Source organism: Oenanthe melanoleuca, chromosome 1A (assembly GCF_029582105.1).
Source record: "Oenanthe melanoleuca isolate GR-GAL-2019-014 chromosome 1A, OMel1.0, whole genome shotgun sequence".
Taxonomy (NCBI): Eukaryota; Metazoa; Chordata; class Aves; order Passeriformes; family Muscicapidae; genus Oenanthe; species Oenanthe melanoleuca.
This window is the reverse complement of record NC_079334.1, coordinates 28,383,609-28,402,894: the sequence shown is the minus strand read 5'-3', so window position 1 is coordinate 28,402,894 and position 19,286 is coordinate 28,383,609. Positions and strand designations below refer to the sequence as shown.

The 19,286-nt window shown below is 39.6% G+C and overlaps 1 protein-coding gene across 1 annotated transcript in view; it reads right to left on the bottom strand.

The window, feature by feature from the left end:
- Positions 1 to 1,714: 1,714 nt before the first annotated feature.
- UBE2N (ubiquitin conjugating enzyme E2 N) overlaps positions 1,715 to 19,286 on the bottom strand; it is a 21,503-nt gene continuing 3,931 nt past the window's right edge. The window contains exons 2-4 of the mRNA XM_056482018.1: positions 5,768 to 6,014; positions 5,445 to 5,585; positions 1,715 to 4,833 (exon numbers count right to left, since the gene is read on the bottom strand). Coding sequence (XP_056337993.1) covers positions 4,793 to 4,833; positions 5,445 to 5,585; positions 5,768 to 6,014 — 429 coding nt within the window. The 3' untranslated portion in view covers positions 1,715 to 4,792. The remainder of the gene's footprint in view (positions 4,834 to 5,444; positions 5,586 to 5,767; positions 6,015 to 19,286) is intronic.

Sequence of the window (19,286 nt, the reverse complement as noted above, 5' to 3'; positions counted from 1 at the left end):
GCACTGGTTCCCAACAGCTTTCCCTCATTTGTTACCACCAGGTCTGATGGATGGGCAGTGTGAAGAAGCATTACAGCAATGTATGATGCTGGCCAAAGACCATCAGCTTGTGCACTTACCCTGCTGTTGGCTTACCTTGTGGCCTAGTGCCCATTACATCCACACAGATTCTGTAACAAGGCTCTCATCCTAAGGGCCTTCACCTGCTTCACTCTCCTAAGTATTTCCTTCTTTCCTGCTTTCTGGCTATGACACTAATGGAACTGTCTTTGAATAATGTAGATGAACATCCACTGAAGGAAGAAAAAACACCATTAGAATCACCTTACTGTGTCTTGTGAGATTAGTCTGCCTTGATAATTGAGCATGGGACCACAGATATTCTTCCATAAATTTACCAGGATCCAGCCTAAGCCTTCAGTGATACTTGAAGAACACTATTACTCGTGAGTAGCTGATGGAAAATGAAAGCAGTTCTTCTGAAGGCACAGCAGGTATTCAGGCTGAGACAAGCACACCCACTACAAAAAGTAACAACTGAACACCACACATGAAATCTTTCAGATTTACAAATGACCTCGCAAGCCTTAGTACACAACTTAGGTAGGAAGGTGCAGATTAGGCCTGAACCAAAAATATTCCTTCACTGCAGCTCTGAAGACAAGAATCCAGCTTACATGAGTATCAGGAACAACCTTGAACAAGTACTCCAGTCAGAGATGATTTTATGTGAAACAATTTATATTTGCCTTCCTAAAAAGCTAGCTAATAAAAATGCTTCTGTTACAGGCCACGCTTGTGTCCATCTCTTTATGTGGGAAGGCTCATGCAGTGTGTTAAGTACCTCTGGTTCCTACCTTCCAATGCTCAAGAATTCTCCTTCACAGTCTCTCAGTGATGGGCTGACCAACAGTGACAGCTCTGCAGCAACTAACTGAGCTCCCCAGATGTGTCCTCTTAGGGTACAATTCCCTTTCCTGACCCAGGTCGGGTGGTGTTCCCAAGTGCTTCCACTGGAACAGTCTTTAGAAAGGATACTCCACCTGCTCACACCTAACCCCTTACCTAAGTGTTGAGGGGAGTTCATGAAAGCAAACACCACAGATAAAGCAGTCATGCTGCTTGCCTCTTTTCTAAGTGCACTTCAGCACAACATAACAAATATTTGCTTTAAAATCATCCTGCACATTTCTACAGTAAAGGCTGCAATAAACTGTACAAACTCCACCCCAGCAGGCATGTGATTATTAACCTTGTGCCATGATCATAATATAACACAAGTTAGCAAAGCTCAATACATTTATCAATTTGATTGCATTAGAAACTGTCCAAACTGTGCATGTAAGTAGGAAAGTCTTATACTAAACCAGACAGATTTGAATTAGCAGGCCAAAAAAAAAAAAAAAACCCCAAACAACAACAAAAGACCCCACACCAACAAGCAAAACCAAAGCAAACAAACAAAAAAGGAGGGAAGCAGGGGAGGGACTCAACACATCCTCTGAGCTGTGCACCAGAGCAGTCTCCTCTGAGGATTTCTAGGACAGAGGTGCTGCTCTTCTCTCTCCAATGTGGGGGGAAGCCACAAGCAATTGAAAAGATATGAGAGAAGTTAAAGGTTATCTTTCTTATTTTCCCAGATGTTAAGAACTGTTAGGAAACTGTTGCACACTGATGGCAGCCCACTGCAGTTAAATGAAGCTCAGTGCCTAAGTAATGAATAATCACTCTTCCTTTTATTTCAGTGTCATATTACATTACAGTCAAGACATGTTATTGACAAAACCTACCAGACATTTTGCTTTAACCCTCAAAAAAAACCCAAAAAACCCAACCCAAGAAGGAATGTATATAAATAGAGATGTCACAATTTTTGATGTCACTAGTCCATTAAGATGTTCCACAATAGTCTCAATGTGTTAGAAATACAATTACTTGAAAGCTATCGAAGCAATGTTTCACTTGGTTTAGACTAAAGTCAGCTAAGATCCAAAAATCTGTTCCATCAGTTCCAAATAATCATACACTTCATACCCATGACAGAACATGGCTACATGTGAAGAGACCACCACTGAAGATTTATGCAAAACCAAAAGCCTTCCTCTTGATCTACAGGAAACTATTGCAAAAGTATTTTGCATGTGTGGTTACAGAGCCCATGCGATAACCCAGGCTCAACAGCTACACAGTTACTACCCAAACACTGACACATAAAATGCAATGTCATCACTCTTGCTCAGGATTTTAGGACCTTTGACACATAGCACCAGTAATGGTAGAGGAAACCCAGTTATTTTAAAGTTACTGTAAATTGATCCAAGAGACACATACTAAAAATGGAGATAAAACTAACACTCTCTAAAAGACAGCTGCATTTGCTAATCAGCTGCAATGGTAGGTGTAAGAGAAATAACTGAGTTTCACATAACAACTGGGAACATACACCTGTTTAACTGGGGAAAAGGTTATATCTTACTAGCTTCAAAGAATTTAGCCTGTCACACATTCCTTGGCACAAGCTGGAATGAAATTCCCAGCTTGACTTTATACAGGGCTCTTAAATCAGGTTTAAAAGTAAAATAAGTATTATTTAATATACATTTTCTGGGTCTGGATTCATCCCACCTATGAAGTTAAAACTGTTTAAGTGCCAGCTCAGGTCTTGTTTCTCTACTGAAGGGAGGGATAGCCTATCTCAAATAGGATGCTTAGGTGGGTCTGACTGTCCTCTGGGGGTGCCACCAGCCCTTAGGCTAGAGACAGAGCTAAGGAAAGCTGTGTATGTAGTGTAAGATAAAGCATTAAGAGGTAGGTGAAGTGAATCCAGAGTCTACAGCACAGGTCGCTTATTCTCAGCTGCCTGCTACAAAGGTTATCTATGCTAGTAGCAGATCCAGGATATAGGCCAGCCAACCCCAAACACATTTGTAAGAAGAAAGGGTTAATGGTGCTTACCCACTCTGAAGGACATGTCACAAGCCCTGGACCCAACTTTGGCTTACATTCAACACAGAAACTACTTTTAAAACAGTTTTTTATGACTCAGTTTGGTGAAAAAGTTGAATTTTGAACCATTCTTCAACCATGTTGCAGAGAACTTTGAGGGACAATACCAGTTACTAACCACTGAAAGCACTGTCTGTTGGAAAACATAGTTTTAATATATATTCTTCATCTTACATAAGAGCACAATAAATACACCACATCCTATAGAAATTTCAGATGACATTAGAGGAAGAAGAGGTGAAAGAGGGAGAATACCAATAGACTATATAAGCATACCCCTGAATTGCATGACAAATCACTCCCTACTGCAACCACCACAAGCTGTCATTTATACATTTCAGGTTGGCCATGCCAAAAGCTTTTAAGCTTTTTGTTTGTTTGGTTGGTTGGTTTTGTGAGGGAGAAGGTTTGGGGAAAGGAAGAGAATAGACAGAAGAAATGAAGAGAACCCAATCAGATGGGTTCCCAGAAAAGATCCTGGACTCCTAGACAGGATGCATACACAAAAAAAAAAGGATGAGAAGGAATTTTTTCATCACTTTCCTTCCCTCCAACAAAGAAGCTTTGTTGCTATTTAAGCTGACCGGTTGCTCAAGCAAGTAGCTTAATAAGGCTTGTAGAGAAAACCAGGGGTATGAGTTGCTAGCTGTAAGTAGCTAAGCAGACATCACTCAATACACAAGCAGGCTCTAACAGTGGTTCTGTACACTGGAATTTCAAGTTAATAGGGGGCAGGAATTAAAGAAGTTAGAAAACCATGCTGCTATGCAGATACTCATAATTAGTGCTGTCGTTTGCTCTCAACCTCCTGCTTCACTCTGGTTATTTCCATGAAAACACACATCGACGCATTACTAAAATTAAGGTTAAAATTTTTCCATCAGAGACTTTTTCTAAAAGTCACTTCAAATGCAATTTCATATTAAATTGGCCAGGAAAGGTCACCTGCATAACACAAAATACAGGAAACAGAAGAAGAAAAACAAAGAAAAAAAAAAACAAAAACTTGTGAATTCCCCCTCTTTACCGTTAAATATGTCATACTGGTGAAGAAAAATTGTCAATTCTGGACTCAATTTTTTTAAATACGATTGTCACAGAGAAATGAAAACACAGCAAAATAAACTATACAAAGGCAAAGTAGAATAACAAAAAAATATTTTACTAAAACATAAGATTTACAGGAGATTTTCCAGACAAGCCATACAAAATGGTCACAAGCTTTTTCTTGGAGGGATTTTTCTACACTTGACAGCAGAATCACTATAGTATTAGTGAAGGTGATGGATGTTTAATGTTCCCGTTTTTTGTTCAAACAATGAAGCTTGTCCATCTACAGCATCTAAGTTAGACTGGGCTAGAGGGTATATTCTAAAGTATAACTGGTTAGCTGCTTTTACCAATGCAATTAGCATCACCATAAAAAGGGAGGAGGAGCCCACAAAATTAAAACAAAAAGCCCCGCAGCTAACCCTGCCTACCTTCATTCACAGTGCTTATACTTAAACCATGACAGGAAAAATGATTAAAAGCAGAGATGTGCTGCTGCTTTCAAACAATTTCACAACAATCCAGATGATACTTCTAGCCTCTGCTCATGCGGTACAATAGTGAATTAGGACAAGACACAGATTTGCTAATGTGCATTTAATCACCAAAGGACTGAAGATGTCTGGGCTTTTATTCTGTAATGTTTCTAAGACTGTGTCCATTAAATGCAAACAAAAAAAGGAAGAGGTCTTGGCAGAACAGGAGAAGTGATGCACACTTGATGTTCAAAGCGCATTTAAATATTATTCATGGCATATAGCCTAGTCCATGCTCTGGCTGTAAAGAAAAAGAAACACATTTAAGAAAAGATGTAGTTTTCAGGCTTGATTAAAGTAATTTTAAATTCATATTTTTAAAGATCTCTTTTCTACCACTGCTGCAAGCACACAAAATGTATCAGTTCTGAGATTTTTAAGAGCAATTTTGAATTACAGCAGCTGTCAATTTTGTATATTATAGAAACAGGCTGACAGCAGTGGATCCAAAAGTGAAGAGGCATAACATACTAACTCTTCCATTCCACTATAGCTTGCAACAGATGCAGTATCAAAGAGATGCAGTTTCTGGAACCGTTAATCTGTTCCTTAAGCTGTAGAGGACAAGCAGTAGAATGCTCCTTCATTTTATCAGAACTCCAAATTAGACAGACTAGCAAATTAGAACCATCAAAATTCAAGATAAAACAGATCAAGAGAGCTGATTCTTCTACCAACTTCGCAGACTTAAAAACAGACCACTGCAGGCACACTGGACTACGACTGCATGCAATATTTTTTTGTTTCTCCAAGCTGCAGACATAAAACTAGAGGTCAAGATTTACATATCCCAGCTAGTGAGTAATAAGCTATTCCTAAAACTAGGAAAAAAAAGATTAGAAGATACATCACCTGTTTCTATGGCTTGGGCTTCATTGGTCTTCCATTGCTCAGCTACATCATTTGCTAGTGGATCATCTGGATTGGGAGCACTTAACAAAGCCTGGATTGATAGCAGAACTGTACGGATCTGCAAAGCTGGGGACCATTTATCTGAAGAAACATTTATAGCACTATGAAACACCATATTCACCACAGTCTACACAAATAGCAAGTTTTTGCAGATTAAAGAAGAAGCAAGATATTCTTTAAACACATGAAAACTCTTTTTAGGGTCAACTTACAAATAACTGTACTTAACACGATAAGAAGAAAGAAAACACAGTAACACTTACCTTTCAAAATATCTAAACATATTCTTCCCAGCTTGTCTACATTAGGATGGTAAATTTTGGTCATGAAACGTACTTTAGGAGCTGCCATTGGATATTCTTCTGGAAGGAATAGTTCAAGTTTAAATGTCCCACCCTCAAAGGGGGAATCCTGTGGACCTGCAATGACCACATGAAAATAGCGTGCGTTGCTTTCATCCGGCTCCGCTTTTATCCCAGGGACTGGCTCCGCCAGCAAGCGCTGGGTTTCCTACAAGAAAAGGAGGCAATGAAACAAATAAAACCCATTTAAAATAAACATGACCTGTAACCATTTTAAAAGCAACAAGCATTCATTTAGCCTACATTCACAGAAACTATGTTAAATACCTTAAGTCAAAGAACATCTGCAGAAAGAAGATGAGGCTGTGGTAAACTGGTACCCGTCTCCTCTCAGATCCTCACCTGCTGTGAGCTTCTGTAACACACACTAATAGATAACTCAGCTGTCCTCAATTTTCTTAACTTTTGATTGAACTATTGCCAAGCTGCTGTGTTTTTCTCAATATACTTAAAAGCACTTTAAAGAATACCACAATGAAAACACCAAAAGCATTTCCCATTCTACCTTAAATAGAAACTCCCATAAGTGAAAAGCCAAAGGGATTAATCACCTGCAGAAAGTGTTTAAGGTTTATTCTTAACAAGAGTGAACCAGTTTATTAAGCTGAACATTTGTACTGGAATCAGATTCAACTTCAAAGAATTTAAAGTGTTACTCTGCTTCAACACTAAAGGTGTATTTTAAGGATGTTTTATATATTTAGACATACATATGCATAAATAGCTTTGGTGTGAGCACTTTTGGCCTACCTATAACTGTTTCAAGTCACCCTAACAGACAGTAGGAGACAGTCAAGATGTTCTGTAAGCAGCAAAATTAGGGAAGGCCAGTCTCCTAGAGTGACCTGGTTTCTTTGTTGCCCCATTCTTCTGCCAATCCTACCTCAGCCACCAAGCTGTGACCTTACGTAAGAACTGACCATCCTGCTAATGCACTGAGCAGACAGACCAATTCCCGTACATCTTGCTTTCCTCTGCTGCCTGCCTTCAAATGTCTTATAGGCACCATTCTGGTTCTTATAAAAAAGATCCCAAGGCGAAAATGGGCAAAAAAACACTTAGCAGGGGCAAAAAATCCCGCTAAAGCATCATTTCCTCATGCAATTTTAGTCCCATTTCTTCTTTTCCTCTAAGCTTGCTTTTACTGTGTGCAGTTAATTTTTTCATCACCTTTCTGTATTGGCTTTCACAAAGAACAATTATCTTGTTTCTACTGACAGAAGATGTCAACTTGTAGGTGTAACAATAATTGATTATTTCAGTTTTACAGCATATTTCTTCCATATATCTACAACAGCACTTTCAGGGATGGGGCATTCACAATTTCTCTGCACAGCCTGTTCCATTGCCTCCCACCCCCACAGTAAATTTCCTCCTAACATTGTATCTAAACCCACTCTCAGTTTGGAGCCATTTCTCCTTGTCCTGTCAGTACACACCCTTGTAGTCAGCCTCTCTCCAATACAGTAAGTCTCTCCTTAATACAAGCACAAAACAGACAGATTACCCCTACTTGGCTAAATAAATTTTTCAAACATATCCGCTACTCTTACAGAAATAAGTGTAAACAGCATTTAAGTGATATGGCTGTCTTGATGCAGTTAACACCTCATTTTACAAAAACTAATCCATATATACAGAAGTGAAGTTGCACTAATTAATTCCAAAATCCAATTACTCATCTCTGAATTGTCAAGGTCCTACAAACCATAATGTAGTATTTATTACTATGTACATATGCAAACCTAAAACTAAATCTATCTGGTGTGCTTCCTTGTTGCAACTACATATTGTCTACTTATCTGCACAGACATTAGATGCCATTTATACATCTCACTGGAAGGCCAGTCAAGCTTCTTAGAGCTGTCTACATTTACTCCTATGAGTGTATTTTAAATTATACACATAATTTTATAACTTACTCATTTGTATTCTGCTGACTGTTTACTTGTATGCTAATTGTGCAGAAAAGCAGTTATAACAAATTCTGATAGATTGCATTCAGTGGTATGAAAAGTCAGTAAGAAACTACAGATTATCCCTGTAAGTGCATAAACCATTCTCAGTTTCTTTCAGCAAACTGTCAGTATGAGTGCTGTCCCAGGTAGATGGGACAATTTGGGTTTCTGCCTGTGAAGGACCACATACTGTTTGACAGTTCTGGCAGAGGCAAGTGTCTTATGCTAAATATAAACTAATGTGAGCCAACCGAAAACTTAAAAAATAAGGAATTTATGGAAAAGACCAATTTTTAAACTTTTTCATAGCTGGACTTTGCCTGAGATATGCTTGTAACCAAATTGTTGCTTTGATTCCAATGGGCACACTCAAAGACTTTTTTTTTATATTAAGGATAACACATTTTAATAGCTGGGATGATCTCAGCAGCCCCCAGCTCCCCCTCAGCCACCCCAGTCCCCACACAGCCCTAGTTATGGCAGTATGCTGACTGTAACAATACTGGGCAGCCAATCCTAGCTTAATATAACCCAGAATCAGCAGTTCTCTGGCAGCAGCATCAGCACTTCTACCTGCCAGCACATCTGAGGCTGCAATGCCTGGCTGCAAGCTGCACGTTCTGCCACTAAAATACATTTGTCAGTAAACAATGGAAGAGCCATATATGAGAAAAACAATTCTTTCAATGCAGGCACCCCATAATACCTATGGGGCTGTACCACTGTAAGCATGTCTGCCCGCTCAGAATGCCCTCCACATTCCATGAGTGTGGTAATCTTGTTATAAAACACCCTTGAAAAAAAGGAGTGCAAAGGAAAGTGCTCATGCTGCCTACAGCCACACAAGTACTGAGCCTACTCTGAGGCCTTGGGGAACATTAATATTAGATGAAAATTCCTTTCAGCAAGCACACCTTGCTGTGCTGTGCACAGAGCTCCACTGCTATCAGTGTAACTGAAGCTGTTCTCAAACAGAAGTGAGGATGATGAGAACCCGTGAGAGAACTGGCTGACACTCATCTCTCACACCTGCCAGGCTCTGCTGCAGCAGAGAGCAAGCACCAGGCTCAACAGGTCCAATACACTCAAAATGAGAGGCCATGATACTGTAAACACACATCTCTGCCTTTGTGCAACAGCTTCAGAAAACGCATCTTTGTAGAACTGTGTAACACAGACAAGCTTGTTAGACTGTGAGAAACACAGCAAAGACGCCATTTATTGAGAGAATGTGCAATGTTTGTACTTAAATACATCACACCTCCTAAATTCTGACTGTAAATAGGGGTTTTGTCCTGCAATTATGAAGACATTAACTAACTTAGTATCTTAACTATTTTTTGGGGGGGTCACCATGGAAAAGGAATAGAAAGGGAGAAATTAATCAAAAAGCTACATTGCAACATCTAATTAAGCACATAAAATGCTTAAACATACAACTAGGCCCAATTCTAAAGTGATTACAGGGACTTGATTTCCACATTTTAGGGTAGAGATGGAGAGTTGCAGGAATGCTGATACTAAAATAAATTTGATTTCCCATAAAACTTGCAAAAACAAGTCACACGTGACAGAAAAAATTGTGAGCATACAGGCAATGCTATGCACCTGGTCAGGAAGCTGACTTGTTTATAGGTTTTAATTATTTTAAGTGTACATTACCAATTTTAAATGCCTAAAACAACAAACAAAAAAAAAACAAACACAAAAACACTGCAAAAAATAACCACCTACCACCCTGTATACCACCCACAGGAATATGATAAGATGTGGATGAAACAAGGAAATGCTGAACTACACATTGATCTTATTCTCTAATTTCCAGAGGATGGCCACCCAATGAAAATAAGTCACTCAAACACGATTAAATAAATGAATGTTTAATTTCTTTTAATTAAATTTTTAATTTATCATCATTTTTAACTAATCAGGACGATTGAAAACATGCAATTACTTGACTTCCCACATCTTTTCACGCAGTCTTACACTTTTTTAATTGAGAAACTGAGTTTTATGCACTCTGTTACTTCCCCCTTTCCCCCCCAAACTGCCTTTAAACCTTTTGTCCAATTTCAGCTGTTCTGTATGTTTTGTAAGCTGTCAGTGGCTAAGGCTAACCAAGCTCAGTGCTACTGAAGAGGAAGACATGAACAGCTCCAATACTACCACTGTTGTTTGGCCAGTTTATTATCCTTGCCCAGTAAAAATCCCTGACAATAAGGATAAAAAGAGCTGGAACACCCACATATAAACATGCTAAAAAGGAAAAAGAATAAATTCAGAGAAAACTGGGTTTTGCAGTTCTGCTGCTCACAATGTTTTTACAATAGAACAGTTAATTTTGTCCTCAACAAGAATGCAAATTCCCATCAAGTAAGTGTTCCAGAACAGTACTGTGTAGTGGTTTTTATTAGTTCTCCTCTAGCATACTGAAGATTCACAGAAGATATTTCAGCACATATTTTGAATGCCCTAGAGCTTTCAATGAAGTTTCCCATGCTGCTGTAGGCAATTATTTCTATTTGTCATACTCTGCAATGTTGTTAGATTGAGATTTCTTCTTACTCCTGCATTTACTCCACTTTTTCCAATTTCAAGTAATGTAACGATTTCCACTGACTAAAATAAATTAATAAACCCTTAAGAAGATACATGCCAGTCCGTACTTAAAAAACAAGAAATCTGACAATCATAGCTGGTTATGCCTCCCCCCTTTTTATGCCTCCCTTTTTTATTTTTAATTAAATGGTTAGAAAACACAGAAGTGTTGAAGGTGTTTTGACAAGGAAAAGCAAAGCTTTCCTTATTAACACAGGTGGCCTGAAGCAGAGTGACAGCTGATACTGATGGGACAGATGGTGTAGCTGACATTCTGCATAGCTACTCTTCTATGAAGACATCAAATTGAAAACTAATTGTACCTGAGGGGGAAGAAACCTGTTTTTAACAGTAACATGTGAGGATAGGAAGCCTCAGGAAGAGAGAGCATGGTGATCTTTAGAAGAGACCAGCAGAGCAGGAGGCTGGGATGAGGGCTTTTGAGGTTGCCAAGACTAAGAAAAGCCACACAATGAGGAGAGATGGATCTGCAGGAGAGTATGTTTCATTCATTCTTTGAGCTTTTGTTTGTTTATTCTGCTTTCAGTCAAAGGGGAAAAAAAGTTACTGAAAAGCAGACATAACCACCAAGATTCTCCTTGTTAAGACACACAGAATAAGACAGAGCACTTCTTTAAGGAAGTAAACTCAACAGCGTAGAAGATGCTTCCATACATATAAACAGGAAAATCAACTGCTAATGAATATGGAGGTATGAGCAAGCACACAGAGGAGGAATCCATTAGAAATATACTATTTTAATCACTTTCAGTCTTGCAGAAGTCTTTACAAAAGCCTCACACTGCCAAGACCTCAGTCAAAACAACTAAAAAAGGATTTCTGTGTGCTACCTTTTTGAAAAACAAAAAGCTACTTCAGAAATCGTGCTGGCTATCAACAGACTAAGGCTGGAACAAACAAAGAACTACAAAGAGATAGTGCCAAAATACCAAAGTGGCAAATACCACAATCAGAAGACTCACCTATGTAAGTACTTGCAAAAAAACCCAAACTGTATTTCCTACCTAGCAGAGCCACTGCAGCTAAACTGTAAAGCTTCTCTGTCTGACAGAGACCACTGCAGTATGGAAGGAAGAAATTCTGGCATGCAATTAGACAATTTAAAAAGCTTCTTCATTGCTTTATAGAAAGGAGAACTATTCTTTGCTTGGAAAAATGGTGCAATTCCATTCCCTGTGCTATGGCAATAGTTAACCACCACAAATTTTACACTGCCTGCCATGCAACGTGGCTAAAACAGTTAGGAACAAATCAATATTGAGCACCTATAAAACAAGTGAACTTTAAAGCTACTGTGTGAAGGCCACCTGAATTTAAGAGAAACTTGCTTGTGAAGTCAGCACAAAATAGCTCAAAGAGATCCAAGCTCCATATCTCTAGACACATGTGCTTTGCTTAGTAATTCAGTTACCTGCATTTCATTTTCCTGACACCCCAGTTTTCTTATTTCACATTCAATATTACTGCTTTTCAGATTATTTTAATAACTTAAACATGCTGCTTATTAAGCCACTAATCAAATACTGTGGTCTCAATGACTGTTACTATTGAAGGAACACACTACATTACAGAACAGTCTTCTGGTCCATATTCTCCTTTAATACCAGCTGTGGAACCTAGTGAACTTTGTAAAATCCATTACAAAAATGTAGCTTAGAGAAATCACACCACCTTACAGGGTCTGAATATTGTAAGGTGATAAATGATCAGCCACTGCAGAAAGGAAAAAAACAAATTTGTGCTGTCTTCCCAGTTTAGCCTATTATGCACTTTCATTTTTTGCTGTATAGCTGTCTCTATAGCAAGTAGCCAATCTGGAAGGAAAGAAGAGAAAGGGGGAAAAGTCATGCAAGGGAGAAGAGCCCCTGCTTCAGTGCACCAGATGTTCCATGCAAACAGCTATGCCAACAAAAAGCAGGGGGCAAACACATGCTCTCAGGAGGATGGGAGAAGATTCCTTTTGGTGGAAAGGCTGGTTTAAAGAGTTGGGACTGCAGTGTTGATCACAGCGGGACACCAGCGTAACAGATTACTATTCTGTAACCAACCTAAAAAGGAAATGCAGAGCCTTCCTCCTCATTCCAGAGGAAGATGCTTAACTACCAACTGGGCTAATTTCAGTAACAGATGGTAAACTACTAAATTAAAAGTCTTCATCCACACCAAAGACTCTGCATATCTCACTTGTTATAAACAGTTATCTAAGAACCTTTTATAGCACCAGGACTACAGAAAAGCATCCTTATGGCTAGCAACTTTATGCTACCACCTTAAAAAGGAGAGATAATATCATTCAGAGGCTGATATATCTGTGATAAAATTATTCTGAAACCTCAAAACACAAAACACTAATAATGGTCTCTTACATAGAGAGAAAACCCTGCAGGTCTTAAAGCTGTAAATATTTAAAATGGCACAACACCACATCTTTATACAAAGTCTCAGGGGAATGATTCTTTCCTTGTATTTTCAGTAGCACATTTACTAGTTCAATTCACTAAGCAGTAGTCAAGCAACTTTCCTTCAGCATCACCCACTAGGATGGAGGTTACACTCCTAACTCCTACTTTGCCAGGCCAAGGCAAGGTATAAATCCTCTCTAAGCTGCGTCACCAGCGAGAAAGTGTAGACAGAACCTAGCCTTACTTTATTCTGAACAGATCAGGGAAAATAGATTACTGATGTAGACTTAATCTACAACAGGAATTGTAGCTCAAGTAGGAGTGTATTGCTGCCACCTTGCCAGAAATCATCATTCTGCAAATTTACTGAGAAAGCACACCCTGTCAGCATTCCCAGTGCAACTCAGGAAAATGAGCTAGGTCTTCTTAACTAGATCTTTAATCTGAAAAATCCTCATTGACAACATAAAACTCTGCTGCCATCCAGCACAGGACAGTAACTTCCAACAGAAACCACAGAACAGCTGGCACCAGCTCTGGATAAAAGCATCTTCCACCAGTACAAATGAAAAAACTCTGCACATCCTATGACAAGTTTCTTCCACAGGTGTTACAAGCGAAGGTCTCCAAACCGCCAGCTACAAAACAAACTTTTTCGTAACACTGGCTATTTATAAAAGGAACAATAAGATGCAATGCAACACTGTAAGAACAGTCACAAAATGGCAAAAAGATGCATTACCTGTAAAAAAAAAAGGCACCTCAATTGAAAGAAATCCACATCAATTGACCCAATTTTTTTTTGTATTTACTATGATCTAATTTAACTGCATTACCAACTGAGCACACATACAGCGTGTGTTTGTCAATTTGCTGGCAGAAGAGGGGCTCCAGGGGTGACCTCTGTGAGGAGAGGCCAGGAGCTGTACCTCACAAGACACAGCCAGCTCCAAAAACATGCCACAGGACACGGGTGAACCCGTCAGCCAAGCTGGTGGCACACCTGGGAAAATGTATTTAGAAAAGGACACAAAACAATAGCACACAGAGAGAACAGCAAGGACTAAAGAAAAAAAAAATAAAAATCTACAAGCAAAACTAGTGTGAACATCAAGGTCAGAGAAAGACAATAAGGACGAACTCCAGGCACTGGTGCAAAGATTCTCTGTAGCCTATGAAGGATCACGGTGGAGCACATACCCACATTGCAGCCCATGAAGTACCTCTCTGGAGCACAGGAAAAGTGTGAGAAGGAAGGAACAGCAGTGATGGTTGCTGTGGACTAACCATAAATCCCCATTCCACATCCCCTTGCATCCACCAGGGACAAGGGAGATGGGAATAAGAAGTGAAAGACTGAAACTGAATACTGGAAAAGGGTGGAAAAGATGCTGTTTTAATTTTCTCTTTGTTTCTCACTATCCAATTCTATCTTACCTGGAAGCAAACTAATTCATATACCCCAAGTTGAACCTGTTTTGTCATGCTGACTACCAGTAAATGATCTCTCTGTCTTTGTCTTGACCCATGAGCTTTTCCTTCTTATTTTTTCCCACTGCCTGGTTGAGGTTGCCTGGTTGAGTGTGGCTGGGTGAGCATCAGGCTGAGGTTAGCCCACCTCATCATAAATCACACTTTTTAATCTGTGTTTGAGCTGCTGTGTCCAGAACCACTTTTAGAGAGAATGCAGTAGACAGTTTCAGACTCCACAGATGATACTGAAAATTAAGAATTTTTGAGAAAGAGATGACAGACTTAAAATTAAAACCACTAGCTCCATTTCCTGCTACAGCTGAAATGATAACACTTATCACTTGCAGAGTGCCACACATAAGAATTTATGTGGGAGAAAATGTAATGAGGAAAAAGAGAGATCTTTCAGTTTAACTGATTGCTCATCAGTCATTTCAGTATTTGCTTCCTATGGGAGATCAGACATTTGCTTCCAAATTCTCCAGGAAGATTTCTAAAACAGATGAAAAGACACTACAAATAGCAAAAAATCAAAGATTTTTTTTTTTTTAATTATACCTAAGTTCTACTAATTTTTAGTCATTGAGAGTGGAAATCCTTTGTTTCATTCTTCATTGGCTGTTGAGTTTACAATTAAGTCCAACTGCTTTTCTACCCACCATTTCAGCATGGTTCTCAGTAGTTCTTGATTAACTTCACTCACGTCAGTAACTACTGCCACCACTTCCTTTCCTCACAAAATGCAAGTCTGCCTGAATGGGAAGCTCTAACTTCTCAGCAGCAGTGCTGATTTGAACAGTCATCCTTCCATGTACCCTCCTCATCAGCCCAAGTGTTTGCAAAGTCAACAGATGAGATCACAGAACTGATTTGGCTTAAGAAACAACCTTTACTGCAGAGCTCTGAGCCAAATCAGTTCCTCAGTTTAAGTACATCTCAGTGGCACAAACATTTTTGTGCCAGCATAGTCCAGGCTGAATCTGTTCGTACAGTAAAGCTGTTCAACCTTAATCAGAATCACAGAACAGCCTGGGTTGAAAGGGACCTGAAAGATCCCCTAGTGCAACTCCCCTGCCATGGGCAGGTACACCTCCCACTAGGCCAGGTTGCTCAGAGCCCCATCCAGTCTGGCCTTAAACACTTCCAGGGATGGAGCATCCACAGCTTCACTGAGCAACCTGTCCCAGTGCCTCACCCCTCTCACAGTAAAGAATTTCTTCCTTACATCTAATCTGAACCTGCCCTCTTTCAGTTTGAATCCATGCCCCTTGTCCTATCCCTATATGCCCTTGTAAAAAGTCCTTCCCCAGCTCTTTTGTAGGCCTACTTCAGGTACTGGGAGGCTGCTACAGAATGAGCCAGATTGATCACTTCACAAACTTCTGGTTAAGCTAACTTCATTAGGTGGTAACTTCTTCACCTTGTGCAGCTCTCTGCAAAAAACAGAAGTACAATAACCAGCTTAGGCATTTCAATTCAGACTACACACAGAATCATTAATTTCATATTTTCATTCTGACCACAGGTAACTCTTGCAGTTACCAATGTCATTACCTTCCAACTACATCCAATAGTCCAGATTCATTTTGGGGTATGAAACAGAAACCTAAGATTTTATATTGGCACAGTGACAAGTTATAATTACTTGCCAAATTACAACTGTTTCCTGTCTGACTGCAATAAGGGGGAAGATCACACTGATCTCCTTCACCAAGGAGTGATAAATTGAACACAAGAAGGTAACAAAGCATGCACGGTTTTGCTTTGAGGGAAGGCAGTAGGAAAAAGTGAAACGTGTCAGTCAAAACTGTTTTCTACATATAGGGGTAAAGCTGCTTCAGAAAACTACAAAGACTTAATTTGAAACTTAGTATAACATTACATCACAGTTTGGCACAAATTCTTCCGGGGTCTATCAATTTATTAGCTACAGCTATGTAAAGAACCAGCTGTAACCAGCACTACTGAAAATAAATTCATTACCTAAGCAGATGTCATTTGTCAGAAAAATTTCAGAATGTTTACATTAAAATTATATCACTGTAAAATAACGTAATTGAAGAAAATCTTCTGAAAATAACTTTACCTTTTAGGACAAGTTTAAAAAGAATTAGCAGCAAAGCCCATTAAACTGTAAAGCAAGGGTCAAACATCATAAATAGAAGGCTACACTTTTGTTGACAAAAACCAGCCTCCACATGAATTCTCTTCCTTGCCACATAACCCCCAAGTGTCAGCATTCCACATGTTCCTGCTTCCTGGACTCGTTACTAGGCTAGTGTCTCTTACACACTAAAGCTTCTACTACCCTGCAGGTTTCCAGACCCAATCACCAACCCTAACTGTATCTAACACCATCCCCCAAAAAAAGGCAAGAAAATATGTTCTAAGTGTCAACACATCAAAGGCATCAGCTGTAAAAAAAAAAAGAAAGAATAAAACAGTGGTACAGCAGTTTTAGAAAACATTAACTAGTACTCAATATATGGACAGTTGTCCATAATTGCTACTACAACTCTGCTAAGCAAGCACTGTGAATGAACTCTGGATTGCTCACAATCCTCTTACATACTTCTGGCTCTCCAAATCCCATCATCACACAATTTTTACCACTGCAAAACCACCTGCAATGAGATGAAGACAAATGTATTCCAAGTAACACTGCCTTCTCAGAAGAAAAACAAAAACAACAAAACAAAACAAAAATCTACCCACTCTTGAAAGAAGACCTTGTAGCCAAACAGTAACACCAAGAGGGGCATATTAAGGACAGCAGTGCTCTTCCCCCAAGAATGAGGTCATTCTTGAACTTTCCACAGCAGATTATGGGATTTTGGAACTGTGAATCTGAGATCCTATGCAAATTCCTAAAGGATTATCTATGTGATAGCACAGATAGAGCTTTTCATGGTGCATCTCCAGCTATTGTAAAGTACAGCATACTGAATTCACTAAGCTAAGAGTGTAAACCATTCCTGCAATTACACTGATGGAGCTCATTTGCACTGGAGGCTTGCATTAATATAAGGTGTAGAGTCAAGTATCAAAGTGTGGTTAATGTAAACAGTAATTCACATTGAGCTTCTGTCCAAATGCTATCTATACTGGGTTTGCATGGCAAGGTTCTGGTAGTGAGGGGGCTCACTGAGGTGCCTCTGTGAGAAGCTGCCAGAGCTTCCCCCATGTCCAACAGAGCCAATGGCAGCCAGATCCAAGACAGACCTGTCCCTGGCCAAGGCTGAGCCCATCAGCAATGGTGGTAGCACCTGTGAGCTAATGTATTTAAGAAAGCGGGGAAAAAACCACAAAAGCAGCAGCCAAAGAAATAAGATTATGTAAAAACAAAACTCTGCAGACACCAAGGTCAGTGCAGAAGTAGAGGGAGAAGGTACTCCTGGTATAGAGGCAGAGATTTCCCTGCAGTCCACAGTGACACAGGCTGTCCCCTGCAGCCCATGGATGACCCCATGCTGGAACATGTGGATGAGCCCGTAGGAGACTGTGACCCCATGGGAAGGAAAGGACCCACAGCGGACACTGTAGCCTGTGAGAAGGACTCATGTTGGAGAAGTTCATGGAGGGACCCCATGCTGGTGCAGGGGAAGAGTATACAGAGTCCAGCCCCTAAGGAGGAAGGAGCAACAGTGAAAATGTGTGATGCATTGAACACAACCCCCACTGCTGAGGGGTAGGAGAGAGGGGAAAATCAGGAATGAAGTTGAGCCCAGGAAGAAGGGTGAGGTGGGAGGAGAAGGTGTTTTAAGATTTAGGTTTAATTTCTCATTAACCTACTAGGATTTGATAGGTAATAAATTATACTCATTTCCTCAAGTCAAGTCTGTTGTGCCCATGGCTGTAATGGGCATGTGATCCTTCCCTGTGATTCTCTTGACCCAGGAGCCTTTGGGCCAGTATTTTCTCTCCCCTGCTCAGCTGAGGAGGGGAGGGATAGAGTGGCATCCAGCCGAGGTCAACCCACCACGTCATCTATGGCAAAATTTGCAACTTGCTTCTCACTATTAATCCATTGGTCACAAGTAACTACAAAAATGTGATTTTGTTTTGTACTATTACACAAAACTAATTTTGATGGTGCTCTGAATGCTATCTAAACATAACAGATATGTATGGTATAAAACAGCTGCATGCAAAGCAATAAAAATCCATTGGTTTACTGTAGGTTTGTGCCTCATTAAAGTTCTCAAGTATTATACAAGATGGTCCGAACAGGATTATTGCCTCCATCTGAATTATTTGCTTGGGTTTTCCTAAGTTTTTATTCTACAGGGTCTACTGAAAGCTTCTTTAAGGAAAAGGTTGTGAAAAATTCCCAGTGTCCTTTTAAAGATGTGTTATTAAGACTCCACATTTTCTTTTTAAAACTTAACCTGACTAGATGTAACTGGAAAGTTTTCTTATCCTCCATGCCTGAGCCTTCTTCTCAGCTTCCCTCTCCTACCTGCACAAAGCATCTGTCCTGCAAAGTTTCCAATACCTGCCTGTATACCCCTCCCATTATCCCAGCCAGCCCAGGCTACATATTGGTGACCTGGCAAGAAGACTCAATGAGGGCTGCAAAACAGCACATGTATTATTCTACCTTTCTATGCTTGGGGCAGGGGCAAAAGGGGGAAGAGCAGGGAGAAGATGGTTTTAAGAACAGGACAAAAACATTTCTGAAAATTCCCAAAATTTTCATCCTTTTATCAATTGTGAAGTTATCCATAAGATTCAAATGGCATACAAGTTGCAAAAAGACATTACATTCTCTGACAAGTGTTAAGGAAAGGCATTCTTCACAAATAATGTTTTCTGTGCCTAACCATTATCCAAAGAAATACAAAACACCACAAAAAAGTGTATTAGGTTTAGCTCAAGTCTTTTTTTTTTAATTTTTTTTTTTACTTAGGAAATTAAAAAGTGGCCAGAAATGTCAGAGAAATCAAAAAGTAGCAGTGACTTAAATTT